Source organism: Salmo salar, chromosome 04 (genome assembly GCF_965601325.2).
Source record: "Salmo salar chromosome 04, fSalSal1, whole genome shotgun sequence".
NCBI classification, from domain to species: Eukaryota; Metazoa; Chordata; class Actinopteri; order Salmoniformes; family Salmonidae; genus Salmo; species Salmo salar.
The window spans coordinates 82,473,616-82,499,106 of record NC_138294.1 but is presented as its reverse complement, the minus strand read 5'-3'; the positions used below and the strand labels follow the sequence as shown (position 1 = coordinate 82,499,106).

General features: G+C 40.9%; 1 protein-coding gene across 1 annotated transcript in view; it reads right to left on the bottom strand.

Annotated features, from left to right (window-relative positions):
- The window catches only part of LOC106603859 (rho GTPase-activating protein 26), a 160,935-nt gene that overhangs the window by 52,670 nt on the left and 82,774 nt on the right, over positions 1 to 25,491 (bottom strand). Inside the window, exons 7-10 of the mRNA XM_082974755.1 lie at positions 6,257 to 6,361; positions 5,328 to 5,457; positions 2,756 to 2,856; positions 832 to 926 (exon numbers count right to left, since the gene is read on the bottom strand). Of these exons, the coding sequence (XP_082830881.1) occupies positions 832 to 926; positions 2,756 to 2,856; positions 5,328 to 5,457; positions 6,257 to 6,361 (431 nt within the window). The remainder of the gene's footprint in view (positions 1 to 831; positions 927 to 2,755; positions 2,857 to 5,327; positions 5,458 to 6,256; positions 6,362 to 25,491) is intronic.

Here is a 25,491-nt window from a genome sequence, read left to right as displayed (position 1 = left end):
GGGCAGAAAGCACACACACACACACACACACACTGGGCAGAGGGCACACACACACACACACTGGGCAGAGGGCACACACACACACACACACTGGGCAGAGGACACACACACACACACACACACACACACACACACACACACACACACACACACACACACACACACACACACACACACACACACCCAAACACACACTGGGCAGAGGAAACACACACACACACTGTGCAGAGGACACACACACACACTGGGCAGAGAACACACACACACACACACACTGGGCAGAGGACACACACACACAAACACACACACTGGGCAGAGGACACACACACATGAATAAATAAAGAGGACTGAGTGAAGGAACGGGCTGGTGACGGTGGAGAGAGATCTGAGGCTGTAGTGGACATAGTAGAGTTAGTGTCAGGGAGTCACAGGCTCTGCTGCTCTAACTGCAGACAGACAACACTCTGCTAAGACTGGCCTGGTTTGGGGAGGAGGCAGACATCTCTCATTCCTGATCTAACTTACACCCTCATTTTCAAAACTACACCTTCTATCGTCTGTCTCCAGGCAGCTTGTAGTGTTCACAGGACAGGCACGGATTAATGTTGAGCAATGAATTTCAAACCACCCCTCATCTTCATCTGCAATTAATGTAACATTAACGAGACAAGCTGTGTACTGGGATTTTGCGATTGCCAATCCTCATTAGATCCTCTGTGTTGAGCTCTCACTAGTCACTCAGCCACAGCCTCAGCCCCAGCAAGACTTGTGAGCACCACCCTGTGGTTGGAATGGGTAACAACAAGCTATTAGACAGCAGCAATGACTCACCTGTCTACGCCCTCCACATCAAAACAGAACCTCTTCTCTATAGAGTCCGTCTTCCGCCTTGTGCAGGACTTCAGAGTGAAGCTCTCCTCCTCTCCCTGAAAGACAGGGGAGACCTTAATCAACCTTTAAGAAGAGACATTTTATGACATTCAAGTTCAATCACTGTGAAGTTCCTTTCCCAACGTGTATGGATCCATGTCATTACGGTGCATTTCTTTGATTCTCGCAGTGAATTGTGGACAAGGACTAACATGGACAGACTCAAAGGACCTAGGAAAAGATGTGTAGGAAGCTTAGATGTATCATTCCAGTGCAACTATTTTACAGCCCATCTCCCTAGTGTCAATCCCTCCTCTCCCCTTTCCTCTCCTTTCCTCCCCTCTCCTTTCCTCTCCTCTCTTCATCTCCCCTTTCCTACCCTCTCCTCTCTTCTCCTCTCCTTTCCTCTCCTCATCTACCCTTTCCTCTCCCCTTTCCTCTCCTCTCTTCATCTACCCTTTCCTCTCCTTCTCTCCTTTCCTCCTCTCCTTTCCTCTCTTCTCCTCCCTTTTCCTCTCCTCTCCTCTCTCTCTTCTCCTTTCTTCTCTCCTCTCCTTTCCTCTCTTCTCCTCTCCCCTCTCCTCCCCTTCCCTCTCCTCTTCTCCCCTGTCCTCTCCTTTCCTCTCCTCTCCTCCTTCAAAGGGAGTGCATTAGCACCTGAAGTGTCACTACTCTGTTTGTACACAGGATCCTAGCAGACACAGGGCAGTAATCCTGAGAGAGGGACCATCAAGCCACAACTCTGATGTGTTCCGAATGATAGGTCCTCTCCTCTCTGATCCTTCCTCTCTTCCCCTCTCCTGCCCTTTCTCCTCTTCCTCCATCACTTCTCTCCCTTCATCTCCCTCTCTCTGCCATCCTTTTCTCCACAGTACACTTCAATCAGTGTGAAAGGAACTGTGAGATGAGGAGTAGAGACCGACATATTGGTTCACCAATATTATCCGAAGATATTGGCCTTTTGCCGATATTGGTATCGTACGATAATTCCACCGATAAACGATATTCAATAAATAGCATGAAAAAAGGAAATCTCATGCTGATCTGAACACTTACAGACATAATGTGTCATTCATTTCACCATGTAAGAAATCAACGTTTGAAGCATATTTCTTGGACAATTTATAAATGACACTTATTAATTTCCCTGGTGTAAAACAGCATATCGGCAGTTTCCCCCAAAACAACTGCAGTCAGTCAAACCTCTAGAGACAGATGTCACACATGATTTCTGCTTTAAATCGTGACTGGAAGTCCTTCAATATGAATGTGTCTAATTAATGTTTCTATGGCTCTGTTCATCAGGGTTGGAGAAGCCCCTGTGGTTTCTGGAGAGCTCTCTCTCTCTGTGTGTGTGTGTGTGTGTGTGTGTGTGTGTGTGTGTGTGTGTGTGTGTGTGTGTGTGTGTGTGTGTGTGTGTGTGTGTGTGTGTGTGTGTGTGTGTGTGTGTGTGTGTGTGTGTGTGTGTGTGTGTGGTGTGTGTGTGTGTGTGTTGGGTGAGTTGGCCCCTGTAGGTGGGGCTCTAGTCTCCCCTATACTTGGGTGTAGTAGACCAGAACTTATCCCTGTCAAGATGTTGGGCTTGGCATGGGCACTGTGTTAACTACTGTCTGAGAGTGGCACTGCAGGAGAGGCTGGCCCGCTGCCAGCTCTGTGTGTCAACCCTGCCATCCCTGAGTCACGGTACCATGACCTGCCACCCATGCCAAGAAAGAGCTCTGCATCATCGCCGACAGGCAAAAACAAGCGAGCGACCGATGCCAACATTTCTTTCTCTCTCTTCTCGCTCTTCTCTCTCTCGCTCTCTGTCTCTCTGCTCCAACAACTACATGGTCCCACGGCATGGCAGAGTGGCATTCTGGGTAGAAACAAACAGACAACGCACCACTTTGCCTCCAGACTTCTGGTCAAACAGGACCATGGTGACTCGTTTGGGCTCTCGATGGTAGGTGCAGTAGTACTTGACCCAGGTTGACACAAAAGAACCTGAGAGAGGGAAGCGAGAGAAGCAGACAGAGAAGCAGAGAAGAAGCAGAGGGAGAAGCAGAGAGAAAAGCAGAGAAAAAAGCAGAGAGAAGCAGAGGGAGAAGCAGAGAGAAGCAGGGAGAGAAGCAGAGAGAGAAGCAGAGAGAAGCAGAGAGAGAAGCAGAGAGAAAGCAGAGAGACGGACAGAGAGAAGCAGAGAGACGGACAGAGAGAAGCAGAGAGAGAGGCAGAGAGAAAAGCAGAGAGAAGCAGGGAGAGAAGCAGAGAGAGAAGCAGAGAGAAAGCAGAGAGAAAAGCAGAGAGAAAAGCAGAGAGAGAAGCAGAGAGAAGCAGAGAGAAAGCAGAGAGAAAGCAGAGAGAAAAGCAGAGAGAGAAGCAGAGAGAAGCAGAGAGAGAAGCAGAGAGAAAGCAGAGAGACGGACAGAGAGAAGCAGAGAGACGGACAGAGAGAAGCAGAGAGAGAGGCAGAGAGAAAAGCAGAGAGAAGCAGGGAGAGAAGCAGAGAGAGAAGCAGAGAGAAAGCAGAGAGAAAAGCAGAGAGAAAAGCAGAGAGAGAAGCAGAGAGAAAAGCAAAGAGAAGCATAGAGAAGCAGAGAGAGCAGAGAGAAAAGCAGAGGGAGAAGCAGAGAGAAGCAGAGAGAGAAGCAGAGAGAAAGCAGAGAGACGGACAGAGAGAAGCAGAGAGACGGACAGAGAGAAGCAGAGAGAGAGGCAGAGAGAAAAGCAGAGAGAAGCAGGGAGAGAAGCAGAGAGAGAAGCAGAGAGAAAGCAGAGAGAAAAGCAGAGAGAAAAGCAGAGAGAGAAGCAGAGAGAAAGCAGAGAGAAAAGCAGAGAGAGAAGCAGAGAGAAAGCAAAGAGACGGACAGAGAGAAGCAGAGAGACGGACAGAGAGAAGCAGAGAGAGAGGCAGAGAGAAAAGCAGAGAGAAGCAGGGAGAGAAGCAGAGAGAAGCAGAGAGAAAAGCACAGAGAAGCAGAGAGAGAAGCAGAGAGAGAAGCAGAGAGAAAAGCAAAGAGAAGCATAGAGAAGCAGAGAGAGCAGAGAGAAAAGCAGAGAGAAGCAGCATAGAGAAAAGCAGAGACAGAAGCAGAGAGAGAAGCAGAGAGAAGAAGAGAGAAAAGCACAGAGAAGCAGAGAGAGAAGCAGAGAGAGAAGCAGAGAGAAAAGCAGAGAGAGAAGCAGAGAGAAAGCAGAGAGACGGACAGAGAGAAGCAGAGAGAGAGGCAGAGAGAGAAGCAGAGAGAGGCAGAGAGAAGCAGAGAAAGAAGCAGAGAAAGAAGCAGAGAGAAAAGCAGAGAGAAAAGCAGAGAGAAGCAGAGAGAGAAGCAGAGAGAAAAGCAGAGAGAAGCAGAGAGAGAAGCAGAGAGAGAAGCAGAGAGAAAAGCAGAGAGAAGCAGAGAGAAAAGCAGAGAGAAGCAGAGAGAAAGCAGAGAGACGGACAGAGAGAAGCAGAGAGAGAGGCAGAGAGAAAAGCAGAGAGAAGCAGGGAGAGAAGCAGAGAGAAGCAGAGAGAAAAGCACAGAGAAGCACAAAGAGAAGCAGAGAGAAGCAGACAGAGAAGCAGAGAGGAGCAGAGAGAGAAGCAAAGAGAAAAGCAGAGAGAAAAGCAAAGAGAAGCATAGAGAAGCAGAGAGAGCAGAGAGAAAAGCAGAGAGAAGCAGCATAGAGAAAAGCAGAGACAGAAGCAGAGAGAGAAGCAGAGAGAAGAAGAGAGAAAAGCACAGAGAAGCAGAGAGAGAAGCAGAGAGAGAACCAGAGAGAAAAGCAGAGAGAGAAGCAGAGAGAAAGCAGAGAGACGGACAGAGAGAAGCAGAGAGAGAGGCAGAGAGAAAAGCAGAGAGAAGCAGGGAGAGAAGCAGAGAGAAGCAGAGAGAAAAGCAGAGAGAAGCAGGGAGAGAAGCAGAGAGAAAAGCACAGAGAAGCACAAAGAGAAGCAGAGAGAGAAGCAGAGAGAGAAGCAGACAGAGAAGCAGAGAGGAGCAGAGAGAGAAGCAAAGAGAAGCAGCATAGAGAAAAGCAGAGACAGAAGCAGAGAGAGAAGCAGAGAGAAGAAGAGAGAAAAGCACAGAGAAGCACAGAGAGAAGCAGAGAAAGAAGCAGAGAAAGAAGCAGAGAGAAAAGCAGAGAGAGAAGCAGAGAGAAAAGCAGAGAGAGAGGCAGAGAAAAGCAGAGAGCGGGCAATGAAAAAAATGGTTTCGGTTACCAATTTATTACTGCACATGCTCAGTGCCCTTGTCACCTCTTGAAGTCTCATCCTGAATACAATTACTCTTGTTGTTTCTATGGGGAAATGTACATCTATTTGTACAACAACACTGGTACTACTTCTCTAAATGATACAAATAAATGACTAAATAATGATATGATATGTGACCTTATTTCAGAGAGAGAAAGAAGTGTATGTGTGTGAGAGTGAGAGACAGTGAGATCGAGAACGGAGTGAGAGACAGAGAGCAGGACGGGACACTCACGTTTCTCCTGTACAAACAGATATCCCTCCATGGTGCCATGGCTGATGCTCTTGTGTTCATGGGGGTTCTCCTTCATCTTCCTCATCAGACACTCCACCTCAGACCGGGTGCTTTCAAAACGGTTCCGCGTCTTACAGGGCAGGAGAGGAGACAGAATGATGGAAACATCCCACCTACCATCCTGCATTCTGAGCAATTCACCACTGTCTGTAGTTGTTGGGTTAGGGCTATTCACCACTGTCTGTAGTTGTTGGGTTAGGGCTATTGACCACTGTCTGTAGTTGTTGGGTTAGGGCTATTGACCACTGTCTGTAGTTGTTGGGTTAGGGCTATTGACCACTGTCTGTAGTTGTTGGGTTAGGGCTATTGACCACTGTCTGTAGTTGTTGGGTTAGGGCTATTGACCACTGTCTGTAGTTGTTGGGTTAGGGCTATTGACCACTGTCTGTAGTTGTTGGGTTAGGGCTATTCACCACTGTCTGTAGTTGTTGGGTTAGGGCTATTCACCACTGTCTGTAGTTGTTGGGTTAGGGCTATTGACCACTGTCTGTAGTTGTTGGGTTAGGGCTATTGACCACTGTCTGTAGTTGTTGGGTTAGGGCTATTCACCACTGTCTGTAGTTGTTGGGTTAGGGCTATTCACCACTGTCTGTAGTTGTTGGGTTAGGGCTATTGACCACTGTCTGTAGTTGTTGGGTTAGGGCTATTGACCACTGTCTGTAGTTGTTGGGTTAGGGCTATTGACCACTGTCTGTAGTTGTTGGGTTAGGGCTATTGACCACTGTCTGTAGTTGTTGGGTTAGGGCTATTGACCACTGTCTGTAGTTGTTGGGTTAGGGCTATTGCCTTGAAAGGCCTCTGGGTTGGAAAAAGAGGAAATCTGATCAGCACCTCATGCCTGTAATGTATGGCATTAACATGCATCTTACATTCTGAATACTGATGGTGAGGTCTGTCTTGAAGTGGTTGAAGTCTTTGGCCAGCTCGTACCCATGATGGTAGTAAGTAAACAGCCCTTGAAGGAATGCCAGCAACTAGAACAGATGTAGAGGAAGACAGGGAGAGGAAACACGGCTGAGAAACATTCCTCTCAAATCATTTAAATGAAATCAACCAAATATACTCTAATTTGTTTTCAAAGGTACTTGTTGTCAGCTACATTCTAAAGCTACATATGTAGGATCTTAATTTGATGACCCTGTTGCAGGAGAACTTTCCTGAAATGCAGGAAATTGAAGTGTAATCGAGGTTAAAAAAGCTTTTTGAAGTTTGTCATTTCCACTTCGAAAATTCTGACTTGAATTTTCCTTAGGAAAAATGTATCGACCCCTACAAAAATGTCTGTTAATTATAATCCACATACTGTAATAATTCACATTTCCTGTTGCTGCAGCATTATTTTCCTGCTGTAGTGAACTGGCTGAAATTAAGATCTTACATCTGTAAATGTATCTACATTGTGGAGACAGTGTGGTTCATAGAGAGATGAGCTGATTGAGCATGAAAGTTGTGTAGATTAAATGAACTGTAGTACAGTAACAAGCATATCACTACACTCACAATAACATCTGCTAAACACGTGTATGTGACCAATAAAAGTTTATTTGATTTGACAGAAGCGCAGTAACTGTAGTACAGTAACAGTAGTAACAGTAGCACAGAAACAGTAGTACAGTAACAGTAGAACAGCAACAGTAGTAGAGTAACAGTAGAAAGTAGAACAGTAGAAAAGTAACAGTAGAACAGTAACAGTAGAACAGTAACAGTAGAACAGTAACTGTAGTACAGTAACAGCAGAACAGTAACAGTAGTACAGTAACAGTAGACAAGTAGTACAGTAACAGTAGAACAGTAACAGTAGAAAAGTAACAGTAGAACAGTAACAGTAGTACAGTAACAGTAGACAAGTAGTACAGTAACAGTAGAACAGTAACAGTAGTACAGTAACAGTAGACAAGTAGTACAGTAACAGTAGAACAGTAACAGTAGTACAGTATAACAGCAACAGTAGAACAGTAACAGTAGAACAGTAACAGTGGAAAAGTAACAGTAGAACAGTAGAACAGTAACAGTAGAACAGTAACAGTAGAACAGTAGTACAGTAACAGTAGAACAGTAACAGTAGAACAGTAACAGTAGTACAGTAGAACAGCAACAGTAGAACAGTAACAGTAGAACAGTAACAGTAGAAAAGTAACAGTAGAACAGTAGAACAGTAACAGTAGAACAGTAACAGTAGTACAGTAACAGTAGAACAGTAGTACAGTAACAGTAACAGTAGAACAGTAGTACAGTAACAGTAGAACAGTAACAGTAGAACAGCAGTACAGAACAGTAGTACAGTAACAGTAGTACAGTAACAGTAGAACAGTAACAGTAGAACAGTAGTACAGTAACAGTAGAACAGTAACAGTAGTACAGTAACAGTAGAACAGTAGTACAGTAACAGTAAAACAGTAACAGTAGAACAGTAACAGAAGTACAGTAATAGTAGTACAGTAACAGTAGAACAGTAGTTATGTTAGAGTAGAACAGTAGTACAGTAACAGTAGAACAGTAGCACAGTAACAGTAAAACAGTAACAGTAGAACAGTAACAGTAGAACAGTAACAGTAAAACAGCAGTACAGTAACAGTAGAACTGTAACAGTAGTACAGAAACAGTAGAACAGTAACAGTAGAACAGTAACAGTAGTACAGTAAGAGTAGAACAGTAGTACAGTAACAGTAGAACAGTAACAGTAGAACAGTAGTACAGTAACAGTAGAACAGTAACAGTAGTACAGTAACAGTAGTACAGTAACAGTAGAACAGTAACAGTAGAACAGTAGTACAGTAACAGTAGAACAGCAACAGTAGAACAGTAACAATAGAACAGTAGTACAGTAAAAGTAGAACAGTAACAGTAGTACAGCAACAGTAATACAGAAACAGTAGAACAGTAACAGTAGAACAGTAACAGTAAAACAGCAGTACAGTAACAGTAGAACTGTAACAGTAGTACAGAAACAGTAGAACAGTAACAGTAGAACAGTAACAGTAGTACAGTAACAGTAGAACAGTAACAGTAGAACAATAACAGAAGAACAGCGACAGTAGTAAAGTAACAGTAGTACAGTAACAGTAGAACAGTAGTACAGTAACAGTAGAACAGTAACAGTAGTACAGCTACAGTAATACAGCAACAGTAGAACAGTAACAGTAGAACAGTAACAGTAGAACAGCAGTAGAGTAACAGTAGAACTGTAAAAGTAGTACAGCAACAGTAGACAAGTAGTACAGTAACAGTAGAACAGTAACAGTAGAACAGTAACAGTAGAACAGTAACTGTAGTACAGTAACAGTAGAACAGTAACAGTAGTACAGTAACAGTAGAACAGTAACAGTAGTACAGTAACAGTAGACAAGTAGTACAGTAACAGTAGAACAGTAACAGTAGAAAAGTAACAGTAGAACAGTAGAACAGTAACAGTAGTACAGTAACAGTAGAACAGTAACAGTAGAACAGTAACAGTAGAAAAGTAACAGTAGAACTGTAGAACAGTAACAGTAGAACAGTAACAGTAAAACAGTAACAGTAGAACAGTAGTACAGTAACAGTAGAACAGCAGTACAGTAACAGTAGTACAGTAACAGTAGTACAGTAACAGTAGAACAGTAACAGTAGAACAGTAGTACAGTAACAGTAGAACAGTAACAGTAGTACAGTAACAGTAGAACAGTAAAAGTAGTACAGTAACAGAAGTACAGTAATAGTAGTACAGTAACAGTAGAACAGTAGTTATGTAAGAGTAGAACAGTAGTACAGTAACAGTAGAACAGTAGCACAGTAACAGTAAAACAGTAACAGTAGAACAGTAACAGTAGTACAGTAATAGTAATACAGTAACAGTAGAACAGTAGTACAGTAAGAGTAGAACAGTAGTACAGTAACAGTAGAACAGTAACAGTAGAACAGTAACAGTAATACAGTAACAGTAGTACAGTAACAGTAGAACAGTAACAGTAGAACAGTAGTACAGTAACAGTAGAACAGCAACAGTAGAACAGTAACAATAGAACAGTAGTACAGTAAAAGTAGAACAGTAACAGTAGTACAGCAACAGTAATACAGAAACAGTAGAACAGTAACAGTAGAACAGTAACAGTAAAACAGCAGTACAGTAACAGTAGAACTGTAACAGTAGTACAGAAACAGTAGAACAGTAACAGTAGAACAGTAACAGTAGTACAGTAACAGTAGAACAGTAGAACAGTAACAGTAGAACAATAACAGAAGAACAGCGACAGTAGTAAAGTAACAGTAGTACAGTAACAGTAGTACAGTAACAGTAGAACAGTAGTACAGTAACAGTAGAACAGTAACAGTAGTACAGCTACAGTAATACAGCAACAGTAGAACAGTAACAGTAGAACAGTAACAGTAGAACAGCAGTACAGTAACAGTAGAACTGTAACAGTAGTACAGCAACAGTAGACAAGTAGTACAGTAACAGTAGAACAGTAACAGTAGTACAGCTACAGTAATACAACAACAGTAGAACAGTAACAGTAGAACAGTAACAGTAGAACAGCAGTAAAGTAACAGTAGAACTGTAACAGTAGTACAGCAACAGTAGAACAGTAACAGAAGAACAGTAACAGTAGTACAGTAACAGTAGAACAGTAGTACAGTAACATTAGAACAGTGACAGTAGTACAGTAACAGTTACAGTAGAACAGTAAGAGCAGAAAAGTAACAGTAGAACAGTAAGAATAGAACAGTAGTACAGTAACAGTAGAAAAGTAACAGTAGTACAGCAACACTAGAACAGCAACAGTAGAACAGTAACAGTAGTACACTAATAGCAGAACAGTAACAGAAGAACAGTAGAACAGTAACAGAAGAACAGTAACAGTAGTACAGCAACAGTAGAACAGTAACAGTAGAACAGTAACAGTAGTACAGCACCAGTAGTACTTTAACAGTAGTACAGTAACAGTAGTACAGTAACAGTAGAACAGAAGTACAGTAACAGTAGAACAGTAACAGTAGAACAGTAACAGTAGAAAAGCAGAACAGTAGAACAGTAACAGTAGAACAGTAACAGTAGAACAGTTACTGTAGAACAGTAACAGTAGAACAATAACAGCAGAACAGTAACTGTAAACAGTAAAAGTAGAAAATAAAGTACAACAGTAACAGTAGAACAGCAACAGTAGTACTGTAACAGTAGTACAGTAACATTAGTACAGTAACAGTAGAACAGTAGTACAGTAACAGTAGAACAGTATCAGTAGAACAGAACAAGTAGTACTGTAACAGTAGTACAGTAACAGCAGTACAGTAACAGTAGAACAGTAACAGTAGAAATGCAGCAGTAGTACTTTAACGGTAGTACAGTAACAGTAGAACAGTAACAGTAGTACAGTAACAGTAGAACAGTAACAGTAGAACAGTAACAGTAGAACAGTAACTATAGTACAGTAACAGTAGAACAGTAACAGTAGTACAGTAACAGTAGACAAGTAGTACAGTAACAGTAGAACAGTAACAGTAGAAAAGTAACAGTAGAACAGTAGAACAGTAACAGTAGTACAGTAACAGTAGACAAGTAGTACAGTAACAGTAGTACAGTAGTACAGTAGTACAAGGAACGTCTTGATTAGTGTTATGTTAGCTAGCTAGCTACAAAGTTGCTTTGTATCATGACAAGGTGTAGTACTGAAACTACCGAGGTTACCTAGCCAGCTACACGTTCAAAGTCAACAACGCAGCCACTGCTAGCTAGCCTACTCCACCAGCCAGCAGTACTGTATCATTTTAGTCAATAACATTTTTGCAACGTAAGCTTAACTTCCTGAACATTCGAGACGTGTAGTCCACTTGTCACTCCAATCTCATTTGCATTAGCGTAGCCTCTTCTGTAGCTTGTCTACTATGTGTCTGCCTATCCCTGTTCTCTCTCCTCTGCACAGGCCATACAAACGCTCCACACCGCGTGGCCGCTGCTGCTCTAACCTGGTGGTCCCAGCGCGCACGACCCACGTGGAGTTCCAGGTCTCCGGCAGCCTCTGGAACTGCCGGTCTGCGGCCAACAAGGCTGAGTTCATCTCAGCCTATGCTACCCTCCAGTCCCTAGACTTCCTGGCGCTGACGGAAACATGGATCACCACAGATAACACTGCTACTCCTACTGCTCTCTCCTCGTCTGACTACGTGTTCTCGCATACCCCTAGAGCATCGAGCCAGCGGGGTGGTGGCACTGGAATCCTCATCTCTCCCAAGTGGACATTCTCTCTTTCTCCCCTGACCCATCTGTCTATCTCCTCATTTGAATTCCATGCTGTCACAGTTACCAGCCCTTTCAAGCTTAACATCCTTATCATTTATCGCCCTCCAGGTTCCCTTGGAGAGTTCATCAATGAGCTTGACGCCTTGATAAGTTCCTTTCCTGAGGATGGCTCACCTCTCACAGTTCTGGGTGACTTTAACCTCCCCACGTCTACCTTCGACTCATTCCTCTCTGCCTCCTTCTTTCCACTCCTCTCCTCTTTCGACCTCACCCTCTCACCTTCCCCCCCTACTCATAAGGCAGGCAATACGCTTGACCTCATCTTTACTAGATGCTGTTCTTCCACTAATCTCATTGCAACTCCCCTCCAAGTCTCCGACCACTACCTTGTATCCTTTTCCCTCTCGCTCTCATCCAACACTTCTCACTCTCCCCCTACTCGGATGGTATTGCGCCGTCCCAACCTTCGCTCTCTCTCTCCCACTACTCTCTCCTCTTCCATCCTATCATCTCTTCCCTCTGCTCAAACCTTCTCCAACCTATCTCCTGATTCTGCCTCCTCAACCCTCCTCTCCTCCCTCTCTGCATCCTTTGATTTCCTCTGTCCCCTATCCTCCAGGCCGGCTCGGTCCTCCCCTCCTGCTCCGTGGCTCGACGACTCACTGCGAGCTCACAGAACAGGGCTCCGGGCAGCCGAGCGGAAATGGAGGAAAACTCGCCTCCCTGCGGACCTGGCATCCTTTCACTCCCTCCTCTCTACATTTTCCTCTTCTGTCTCTGCTGCTAAAGCCACTTTCTACCACTCTAAACTCCAAGCATCTGCCTCTAACCCTAGGAAGCTCTTTGCTACCTTCTCCTCCCTCCTTAATCCTCCTCCCCCTCCCCCCCCCCTCCTCCCTCTCTGCGGATGACTTCGTCAACCATTTTGAAAAGAAGGTTGACGACATCTGATCCTCGTTTGCTAAGTCAAACGACACTGCTGGTCCTGCTCACACTGCCCTACCCTGTGCTTTGACCTCTTTCTCCCCTCTCTCTCCAGATGAACTCTCGCGTCTTGTGACGGCCGGCCGCCCAACAACCTGCCCACTTGACCCTATCCCCTCCTCTCTTCTCCAGACCATTTCCGGAGACCTTCTCCCCTACCTCACCTCGCTCATCAACGCATCCTTGACCGCTGGCTACGTCCCTTCCGTCTTCAAGAGAGCGAGAGTTGCACCCCTTCTGAAAAAACCTACACTCGATCCCTCCGATGTCAACAACTACAGGCCAGTATCCCTTCTTTCCTTTCTCTCCAAAACTCTTGAACGCGCCGTGCTTGGCCAGCTCTCTTGCTATCTCTCTCAGAATGACCTTCTTGATCCTAATCAGTCAGGTTTCAAGACTGGGCATTCAACTGAGACTGCTCTTCTCTGTGTCACGGAGGCTCTCCGCACTGCTAAAGCTAACTCTCTCTCCTCTGCTCTCATCCTTCTAGACCTATCTGCTGCCTTTGATACTGTGAACCACCAGATCCTCCTCTCCACCCTCTCCGAGCTGGGCATCTCCGGCACCGCGCACGCTTGGATTGCGTCCTACCTGACAGGTCGCTCCTACCAGGTGGCGTGGCGAGAATCTGTCTCCGCACCACGTGCTCTCACCACTGGTGTCCCCCAGGGCTCTGTTCTTGGCCCACTCCTATTCTCGCTATACACCAAGTCACTTGGCTCTGTCATATCCTCACATGGTCTCTCATATCATTGCTATGCAGATGACACACAATTAATCTTCTCCTTTCCCCCTTCTGACAACCAGGTGGCGAATCGCATCTCTGCATGTCTGGCAGACATATCAGTGTGGATGACGGATCACCACCTCAAGCTGAACCTCGGCAAGACGGAGCTGCTCTTCCTCCCGGGGAAGGACTGCCCGTTCCATGATCTCGCCATCACGGTTGACAACTCTCTTGTGTCCTCCTCCCAGAGTGCTAAGAGCCTTGGCGTGACCCTGGACAACACCCTGTCGTTCTCCACCAACATCAAGGCGGTGACCCGATCCTGTAGGTTCATGCTCTACAACATTCGCAGAGTACGACCCTGCCTCACACAGGAAGCGGCGCAGGTCCTAATCCAGGCACTTGTCATCTCCCGTCTGGATTACTGCAACTCGCTGTTGGCTGGGCTCCCTGCCTGTGCCATTAAACCCCTACAACTCATCCAGAACGCCGCAGCCCGTCTGGTGTTCAACCTTCCCAAGTTCTCTCACGTCACCCCGCTCCTCCGCTCTCTCCACTGGCTTCCAGTCGAAGCTCGCATCCGCTACAAGACCATGGTGCTTGCCTACGGAGCTGTGAGGGGAACGGCACCTCCGTACCTTCAGGCTCTGATCAGGCCCTACACCCAAACAAGGGCACTCCGTTCATCCACCTCTGGCCTGCTCGCCTCCCTACCTCTGAGGAAGCACAGTTCCCGCTCAGCCCAGTCAAAACTGTTCGCTGCTCTGGCACCCCAATGGTGGAACAAGCTCCCTCACGACGCCAGGACAGCGGAGTCAATCACCACCTTCCGGAGACACCTGAAACCCCACCTCTTCAAGGAATACCTGGGATAGGATAAAGTAATCCTTCTAACCCCCCCCTTAAAAGATTTAGATGCACTATTGTAAAGTGGCTGTTCCACTGGATATTATAGGTGAATGCACCAATTTGTAAGTCGCTCTGGATAAGAGCGTCTGCTAAATGACTAAAATGTAAAAAAAAAAAAATGTAAATGTACAGTATAACAGCAACAGTAGTACAGTAACAGTAGTACAGTAACAGTAGAACAGTAACAGTAGAAATGCAGCAGTAGTACTTTAACGGTAGTACAGTATAGGTGAATGCACCAAATTGTAAGTCGCTCTGGATAAGAGCGTCTGCTAAATGACTAAAATGTAAATGTAAATGCAGTAGAACAGTAACAGTAGAACAGTAACAGTAGAACAGTAACAGAAGAACAGTAGTACAGAAACAGTAGAATAGTAACAGTAAAACAGTAACAGTAGAACAGTAACAGTAATACAGTAATAGTAGACCAGAAGTACAGTAACAGTAAAACAGTAACAGTAGAACAGTAACAGTAGTACAGTAAGAGTAGAAGAGTAGAACAGTAACAGTAGAACAGTAACAGTAGTACAGTAACAGTAGAATAGTAGCACAGTAACAGTAGAACAGTAACAGTAGAACAGTAACTGTAAAACAGTAACAGTAGAACAGTAACAGTAGAACAGTAACAGTAGAACAGTAACAGTAGAACAGTAACAGTAGAACAGTAGTACAGTAACAGTAGAACAGTAACAGTAGTACAGTAACAGTAGAACAGTAAAAGTAGTACAGTAACAGAAGTACAGTAATAGTAGTACAGTAACAGTAGAACAGTAGTTATGTAAGAGTAGAACAGTAGTACAGTAACAGTAGAACAGTAGCACAATAACAGTAAAACAGTAACAGTAGAACAGTAACAGTAGTACAGTAATAGTAATACAGTAACAGTAGAACAGTAGTACAGTAAGAGTAGAACAGTAGTACAGTAACCGTAGAACAGTAACAGTAGAACAGTAACAGTAATACAGTAACAGTAGAACAGTAACAGTAATACAGTAACAGTAGTACAGTAACACTAGAACAGTAACAGTAGAACAGTAGTACAGTAACAGTAGTACAGTAACAGTAGAACAGTAACAGTAAAACAGCAGTACAGTAACAGTAGAACTGTAACAGTAGTACAGAAACAGTAGAACAGTAACAGTAGAACAGTAACAGTAGTACAGTAACAGTAGAACAGTAGAACAGTAACAGTAGAACAATAACAGAAGAACAGCGACAGTAGTAAAGTAACAGTAGTACAGTAACAGTAGTACAGTAACAGTAGAACAGTAGTACAGTAACAGTAGAACAGTAACAGTAGTACAGCTACAGTAATACAGCAACAGTAGAACAGTAACAGTAGAACAGTAACAGTAGAACAGCAGTACAGTAACAGTAGAACTGTAACAGTAGTACAGCAACAGTAGACAAGTAGTACACTAACAGTAGAACAGTAACAGTAGTACAGCTACAGTAATACAACAACAGTAGAACAGTAACAGTAGAACAGTAACAGTAGAACAGCAGTACAGTAACAGTAGAACTGTAACAGTAGTACAGCAACAGTAGAACAGTAACAGTAGACAGTAGAATAGTAACAGTAAAACAGTAAAAGTAGAACAGTAACAGTAATACAGTAATAGTAGACCAGAAGTACAGTAACAGTAAAACAGTAACAGTAGAACAGTAACAGTAGTACAGTAAGAGTAGAAGAGTAGAACAGTAACAGTAGAACAGTAACAGTAGTACAGTAACAGTAGAACAGTAACAGTAGAACAGTAACAGTAGTACAGTAAGAGTAGAAGAGTAGAACAGTAACAGTAGAACAGTAACAGTAGTACAGTAACAGTAGAATAGTAGCACAGTAACAGTAGAACAGTAACAGTAGAACAGTAACTGTAAAACAGTAACAGTAGAACAGTAACAGTAGAACAGTAACAGTAGAACAGTAACAGTAGAACAGTAGTACAGTAACAGTAGAACAGTAACAGTAGTACAGTAACAGTAGAACAGTAAAAGTAGTACAGTAACAGAAGTACAGTAATAGTAGTACAGTAACAGTAGAACAGTAGTTATGTAAGAGTAGAACAGTAGTACAGTAACAGTAGAACAGTAGCACAATAACAGTAAAACAGTAACAGTAGAACAGTAACAGTAGTACAGTAATAGTAATACAGTAACAGTAGAACAGTAGTACAGTAAGAGTAGAACAGTAGTACAGTAACCGTAGAACAGTAACAGTAGAACAGTAACAGTAATACAGTAACAGTAGAACAGTAACAGTAATACAGTAACAGTAGTACAGTAACAGTAGAACAGTAACAGTAGAACAGTAGTACAGTAACAGTAGTACAGTAACAGTAGAACAGTAACAGTAAAACAGCAGTACAGTAACAGTAGAACTGTAACAGTAGTACAGAAACAGTAGAACAGTAACAGTAGAACAGTAACAGTAGTACAGTAACAGTAGAACAGTAGAACAGTAACAGTAGAACAATAACAGAAGAACAGCGACAGTAGTAAAGTAACAGTAGTACAGTAACAGTAGTACAGTAACAGTAGAACAGTAGTACAGTAACAGTAGAACAGTAACAGTAGTACAGCTACAGTAATACAGCAACAGTAGAACAGTAACAGTAGAACAGTAACAGTAGAACAGCAGTACAGTAACAGTAGAACTGTAACAGTAGTACAGCAACAGTAGACAAGTAGTACACTAACAGTAGAACAGTAACAGTAGTACAGCTACAGTAATACAACAACAGTAGAACAGTAACAGTAGAACAGTAACAGTAGAACAGCAGTAAAGTAACAGTAGAACTGTAACAGTAGTACAGCAACAGTAGAACAGTAGTACAGTAACATTAGAACAGTGACAGTAGTACAGTAACAGTTACAGTAGAACAGTAAGAGCAGAAAAGTAACAGTAGAACAGTAAGAATAGAACAGTAGTACAGTAACAGTAGAAAAGTAACAGTAGTACAGCAACACTAGAACAGCAACAGTAGAACAGTAACAGTAGTACACTAATAGCAGAACAGTAACAGAAGAACAGTAGAACAGTAACAGAAGAACAGTAACAGTAGTACAGCAACAGTAGAACAGTAACAGTAGAACAGTAACAGTAGTACAGCAGCAGTAGTACTTTAACAGTAGTACAGTAACAGTAGTACAGTAACAGTAGAACAGAAGTACAGTAACAGTAGAACAGTAACAGTAGAACAGTAACAGTAGAAAAGCAGAACAGTAGAACAGTAACAGTAGAACAGTAACAGTAGAACAGTTACTGTAGAACAGTAACAGTAGAACAATAACAGCAGAACAGTAACTGTAAACAGTAAAAGTAGAAAAGAAAGTACAACAGTAACAGTAGAACAGCAACAGTAGTAACAGTAACAGTAGTACAGTAACAGTAGTACAGTAACAGTAGAACAGTAACAGTAGACAGTAACAGTAGTACAGTATCAGTAGTACAGTAACAGTAGTACTGTAACAGTAGTACAGTAACAGTAGAACAGTAACAGTAGAACAGTAACAGTAGAACAGTGCACAGTAGTACAGTAACGGTAGTACAGTAACAGTAGAACAGTAACAGTAGTACAGTAACAGTAGAACAGTAACAGTAGAACAGTAACAGTAGAACAGTAACTGTAGTACAGTAACAGTAGAACAGTAACAGTAGTACAGTAGACAGTAGTACAGTAACAGTAGTACAGTAACAGTAGTACAGTAACAGTAGAACAGTAACAGTAGAACAGTAACAGTAGAACAGTAGAACAGTAACAGTAGTACAGTAACAGTAGACAAGTAGTACAGTAACAGTAGTACAGTATAACAGCAACAGTAGTACAGTAACAGTAGTACAGTACCAGTAGAAATGCAGCAGTAGTACTTTAACGGTAGTACAGTAACAGTAGTACAGTAACAGTAGAACAGAAGTACAGTAACAGTAGAACAGTAGAACAGTAATAGTAGAAGAGTAACAGTAGAACAGTAGACCAGTAGCAGTAGAACAGTAACAGTAGAACAGTAACAGTAGAACAGTAACAGAAGAACAGTAGTACAGAAACAGTAGAATAGTAACAGTAAAACAGTAAAAGTAGAACAGTAACAGTAATACAGTAATAGTAGACCAGAAGTACAGTAACAGTAAAACAGTAACAGTAGAACAGTAACAGTAGTACAGTAAGAGTAGAAGAGTAGAACAGTAACAGTAGAACAGTAACAGTAGTACAGTAACAGTAGAATAGTAGCACAGTAACAGTAGAACAGTAACAGTAGAACAGTAACAGTAGAACAGTAACTGTAAAACAGTAACAGTAGAACAGTAACAGTAGAACAGTAGTACAGTAACAGTAGAACTGTAGAACAGTAACAGTAGAACAGTAACAGTAGAACAGTAACAGTAGAATAGTAGTACAGTAACATTAGTAACTGTTATAAAGTAACAGTTTAACAGTAGTACAGTAACCATAGAACAGTAACAACAGAGCAGCAACAGTAGAACAGTCACAGTAGAACAGTAGTACAGTAACAGTAGAACAGTAACAGTAGAACAGTAACAGAATATTAAAACAGTAACTGTAGTATAGTAAAAGTAGAACAGTAAAAGCAGAACAGTAACAGTAGTACAGTAACAGTAGTAAAAGCAGTACAGTAACAGTAGAACAGTAACAGCAGAACAGCAACAGTAGTACAGTAACAGTAGTAAAAGTAGTACAGCAACAGTAGAACAGTAACTGTAGTGCAGTAACAGTTTAACAGTAACAGTAGTAACAGTAGTACAGCAAGAGTAGTAACAGTAGTACACTAACAGGAGTACAGTAACAGTAACTGTAGTACAGTAACTGTAGTAGAGTAACAGTAGTACAGTAGTAAAGTAACAATAGTACAGTAAATGTAGTACAGTAACAGTAGTACAGTAACAGTAGTAACATTAGTACAGTAACAGTTCAACAGTAACCACAGAACAATGACAGTAATAAAGTAACAGTAGTACAGTAACAGTAGCAACAGTAGTACAGTAATTGTAGTACAGTAACAGTAGTACAGCAACATTAAAACAGTAACAGCTGAACAGAACAGTAGAAAAGTAACCATAGAACAGTAATAGTAGTACAGTAACAGTAGTACAGTAACAGTAGAACAGTAACAGTAGAGCAGTAAACGTAGTATAGCAACAGTAGAACAGTAACTATAGTATAGTAACAGAAGAACAGTAAATGTAGAATAGTAACACTAGAACAGTATCTATAGTACAGTAACAGTAGAACAGTCACAGTAGAACAGTAACTGTAGTATAGTAACAGAAGAACAGTAAATGTAGAATAGTAACACTAGAACAGTATCTATAGTACAGTAACAGTAGAAAAGTCACAGTAGAACAGTAACCATAAAACAGTAACAGTAGAACAGTAACAGTAGAACAGTAACAGAAGTACAGAAACATTAGTAACTGTAATAAAGTAACAGTTTAACAGTAGTACAGCAACAGTAGAACAGTAACAGTAGAACAGTAACAGTAGTACAGCAGCAGTAGTACTTTAACAGTAGTACAGTAACAGTAGTACAGTAACAGTAGAACAGAAGTACAATAACAGTAGAACAGTAACAGTAGAACAGTAACAGTAGAAAAGCAGAACAGTAGAACAGTAACAGTAGAACAGTAACAGTAGAACAGTAGTACAGTAACAGTAGAACAGTAACAGTAGTACAGTAACAGTAGAACAGTAAAAGTAGTACAGTAACAGAAGTACAGTAATAGTAGTACAGTAACAGTAGAACAGTAGTTATGTAAGAGTAGAACAGTAGTACAGTAACAGTAGAACAGTAGCACAATAACAGTAAAACAGTAACAGTAGGAACAGTAACAGTAGTGACAGTAATAGTAATACAGTAACAGTAGAACAGTAACAGTAAAAGCAGTAACAGTACGAACAGTAGTACAGTAAGCAGTAGAACAGCAGTACAGTAACAGTAGTACAGTAACAGTAGTACAGTAACAGTAGAACAGTAACAGTAGAACAGTAGTACAGTAACAGTAGAACAGTAACAGTAGTACAGTAACAGTAGAACAGTAAAAGTAGTACAGTAACAGAAGTACAGTAATAGTAGTACAGTAACAGTAGAACAGTAGTTATGTAAGAGTAGAACAGTAGTACAGTAACAGTAGAACAGTAGCACAGTAACAGTAAAACAGTAACAGTAGAACAGTAACAGTAGTACAGTAATAGTAATACAGTAACAGTAGAACAGTAGTACAGTAAGAGTATAACAGTAGTACAGTAACAGTAGAACAGTAACAGTAGAACAGTAACAGTAGAACAGTAGTACAGTAACAGTAGAACAGCAACAGTAGAACAGTAACAATAGAACAGTAGTACAGTAAAAGTAGAACAGTAACAGTAGTACAGCAACAGTAATACAGAAACAGTAGAACAGTAACAGTAGAACAGTAACAGTTAAACAGCAGTACAGTAACAGTAGAACTGTAACAGTAGTACAGAAACAGTAGAACAGTAACAGTAGAACAGTAACAGTAGTACAGTAACAGTAGAACAGTAGAACAGTAACAGTAGAACAATAACAGAAGAACAGCGACAGTGGTAAAGTAACAGTAGTACAGTAACAGTAGTACAGTAACAGTAGAACAGTAGTACAGTAACAGTAGAACAGTAACAGTAGTACAGCTACAGTAATACAGCAACAGTAGAACAGTAACAGTAGAACAGTAACAGTAGAACAGCAGTACAGTAACAGTAGAACTGTAACAGTAGTACAGCAACAGTAGACAAGTAGTACAGTAACAGTAGAACAGTAACAGTAGTACAGCTACAGTAATACAACAACAGTAGAACAGTAACAGTAGAACAGTAACAGTAGAACAGCAGTACAGTAACAGTAGAACTGTAACAGTAGTACAGCAACAGTAGAACAGTAACAGAAGAACAGTAACAGTAGTACAGTAACAGTAGAACAGTAGTACAGTAACATTAGAACAGTGACAGTAGTACAGTAACAGTACAGGCAGTAGAGCAGGCAGTAGACGAAGTAGAACAGTAGTACAGTAACAGTAGAAAAGTAACAGTAGTACAGCAACAGTAGAACAGCAACAGTAGAACAGTAACAGAAGAACAGTAGAACAGTAACAGAAGAACAGTAACAGTAGTACAGCAACAGTAGAACAGTAACAGTAGAACAGTAACAGTAGTACAGCAGCAGTAGTACTTTAACAGTAGTACAGTAACAGTAGTACAGTAACAGTAGAACAGAAGTACAGTAACAGTAGAACAGTAACAGTAGAACAGTAACAGTAGAAAAGCAGAACAGTAGAACAGTAACAGTAGAACAGTAACAGTAGAACAGTTACTGTAGAACAGTAACAGTAGAACAATAACAGCAGAACAGTAACTGTAAACAGTAAAAGTAGAAAAGAAAGTACAACAGTAACAGTAGAACAGCAACAGTAGTACTGTAACAGTAGTCCAGTAACATTAGTACAGTAACAGTAGAACAGTAGTACAGTAACAGTAGAACAGTATCAGTAGAACAGAACAAGTAGTACTGTAACAGTAGTACAGTAACAGCAGTACAGTAACAGTAGAACAGTAACAGTAGTACAGTAACAGTAGAACAGTAACAGTAGAACAGTAACAGTAGAACAGTAACTGTAGTACAGTAACAGTAGAACAGTAACAGTAGTACAGTAACAGTAGACAAGTAGTACAGTAACAGTAGAACAGTAACAGTAGAAAAGTAACAGTAGAACAGTAGAACAGTAACAGTAGTACAGTAACAGTAGACAAGTAGTACAGTAACAGTAGTACAGTATAACACCAACAGTAGTACAGTAACAGTAGTACAGTAACAGTAGAACAGTAACAGTAGAAATGAAGCAGTAGTACTTTAACGGTAGTACAGTAACAGTAGTACAGTAACAGTAGAACAGAAGTACAGTAACAGTAGAACAGTAGAACAGTAACAGTAGAACAGTAACAGTAGAACAGTAACAGAAGAACAGTAGTACAGAAACAGTAGAATAGTAACAGTAAAACAGTAACAGTAGAACAGTAACAGTAATACAGTAATAGTAGACCAGAAATACAGTAACAGTAAAACAGTAACAGTAGAACAGTAACAGTAGTACAGTAAGAGTAGAAGAGTAGAACAGTAACAGTAGAACAGTAACAGTAGTACAGTAACAGTAGAATAGTAGCACAGTAACAGTAGAACAGTAACAGTAGAACAGTAACTGTAAAACAGTAACAGTAGAACAGTAACAGTAGAACAGTAGTACAGTAACAGTAGAACTGTAGAACAGTAACAGTAGAACAGTAACAGTAGAACAGTAACAGTAGAATAGTAGTACAGTAACATTAGTAACTGTTATAAAGTAACAGTTTAACAGTAGTACAGTAACCATAGAACAGTAACAACAGAACAGCAACAGTAGAACAGTCACAGTAGAACAGTAGTACAGTAACAGTAGAACAGTAACAGTAGAACAGTAACAACAGAATATTAAAACAGTAACTGTAGTATAGTAACAATAGAACAGTAAAAGCAGAACAGTAACAGTAGTACAGTAACAGTAGTAAAAGCAGTACAGTAACAGTAGAACAGTAACAGCAGAACAGCAACAGTAGTACAGTAACAGTAGTAAAAGTAGTACAGCAACAGTAGAACAGTAACTGTAGTGCAGTAACAGTTTAACAGTAACAGTAGTAACAGTAGTACAGCAAGAGTAGTAACAGTAGTACACTAACAGGAGTACAGTAACTGTAGAACAGTAACAGTAACTGTAGTACAGTAACTGTAGTAGAGTAACAGTAGTACAGTAGTAAAGTAACAATAGTACAGTAAATGTAGTACAGTAACAGTAGTACAGTAACAGTAGTAACATTAGTACAGTAACAGTTCAACAGTAACCACAGAACAATGACAGTAATAAAGTAACAGTAGTACAGTAACAGTAGCAACAATAGTACAGTAACAGTAAAACAGTAACAGCCTAACAGAACAGTAGAAAAGTAACCATAGAACAGTAATAGTAGTACAGTAACAGTAGTACAGTAACAGTAGAACAGTAACAGTAGAGCAGTAAACGAAGTATAGCAACAGTAGAACAGTAACTATAGTATAGTAACAGAAGAACAGTAAATGTAGAATAGTAACACTAGAACAGTATCTATAGTACAGTAACAGTAGAACAGTCACAGTAGAACAGTAACAGAAGTACAGAAACATTAGTAACTGTAATAAAGTAACAGTTTAACAGTAGTACAGTAACTATAGAACAGTAACAGTAGTATAGTAACAGTAGTACAGTAACAGTAGTAACAATAGTACAGTAACAATAGTAACAGTAGTAGAGTAACAGTAGAACAGTAACAGTAGAACAGCAACAGTAGAACAGTCACAGTAGAACAGTAACAGTAGAACAATAACAGCAGAACAGTAACTGTAAACAGTAAAAGTAGAAAAGAAAGTACAACAGTAACAGTAGAACAGCAACAGTAGTACTGTAACAGTAGTACAGTAACATTAGTACAGTAACAGTAGAACAGTAGTACAGTAACAGTAGAACAGTATCAGTAGAACAGAACAAGTAGTACTGTAACAGTAGTACAGTAACAGTAGTACAGTAACAGTAGAACAGTAACAGTAGAAATGCAGCAGTGGTACTTTAACGGTAGTACAGTAACAGTAGAACAGTAACAGTAGTACAGTAACAGTAGAACAGTAGAACAGTAACAGTAGAACAATAACAGAAGAACAGCGACAGTAGTAAAGTAACAGTAGTACAGTAACAGTAGTACAGTAACAGTAGAACAGTAGTACAGTAACAGTAGTACAGCTACAGTAATACAGCAACAGTAGAACAGTAACAGTAGAACAGTAACTGTAGAACAGCAGTACAGTAACAGTAGAACTGTAACAGTAGTACAGCAACAGTAGAACAGTAACTGTAGTACAGTAACAGTAGAACAGTAACAGTAGTACAGTAACAGTAGAACAGTAACAGTAGTACAGTAACAGAAGTACAGTAATAGTAGTACAGTAACACTAGACAAGTAGTACAGTAACAGTAGAACAGTAACAGTAGAAAAGTAACAGTAGAACAGTAACAGTAGAACAGTAACTGTAGTACAGTAACAGTAGAACAGTAACAGTAGTACAGTAACACTAGACAAGTAGTACAGTAACAGTAGAACAGTAACAGTAGAAAAGTAACAGTAGAACAGTAGAACAGTAACAGTAGTACAGTAACAGTAGACAAGTAGTACAGTAACAGTAGAACAGTAACAGTATAACAGCAACAGTAGTACAGTAACAGTAGTACAGTAACAGTAGAACAGTAACAGTAGAAATGCAGCAGTAGTACTTTAACGGTAGTACAGTAACAGTAGTACAGTAACAGTAGAACAGAAGTACAGTAACAGTAGAACAGTAGAACAGTAATAGTAGAAGAGTAACATTAGAACAGTAGACCAGTAGCAGTAGAACAGTAACAGTAGAACAGTAACAGTAGAACAGTAACAGAAGAACTGTAGTACAGAAACAGTAGAATAGTAACAGTAAAACAGTAACAGTAGAACAGTAACAGTAATACAGTAATAGTAGACCAGAAGTTCAGTAACAGTAGAACAGTAACAGTAGTACAGTAAGAGTAGAAGAGTAGAACAGTAACAGTAGAACAGTAACAGTAGAATAGTAGCACAGTAACAGTAGAACAGTAACAGTAGAACAGTAACAGTAGAACAGTAACAGTAGAACAGTAGTACAGTAACAGTAGTACTGTAGAACAGTAACAGTAGAACAGTAACAGTAGAACAGTAACAGTAGAATAGTAGTACAGTAACATTAGTAACTGTAATAAAGTAACAGTTTAACAGTAGTACAGTAACCATAGAACAGTAACAACAGAACAGCAACAGTAGAACAGTCACAGTAGAACAGTAGTACAGTAACAGTAGAACAGTAACAGTAGAACAGTAACAACAGAATATTAAAACAGTAACTGTAGTATAGTAACAGTAGAACAGTAAAAGCAGAACAGTAACAGTAGTACAGTAACAGTAGTAAAAGCAGTACAGTAACAGTAGAACAGTAACAGCAGAACAGCAACAGTAGTACAGTAACAGTAGTAAAAGTAGTACAGCAACAGTAGAACAGTAACTGTAGTGCAGTAACAGTTTAACAGTAACAGTAGTAACAGTAGTACAGCAAGAGTAGTAACAGTAGTACACTAACAGGAGTACAGTAACTGTAGAACAGTAACAGTAACTGTA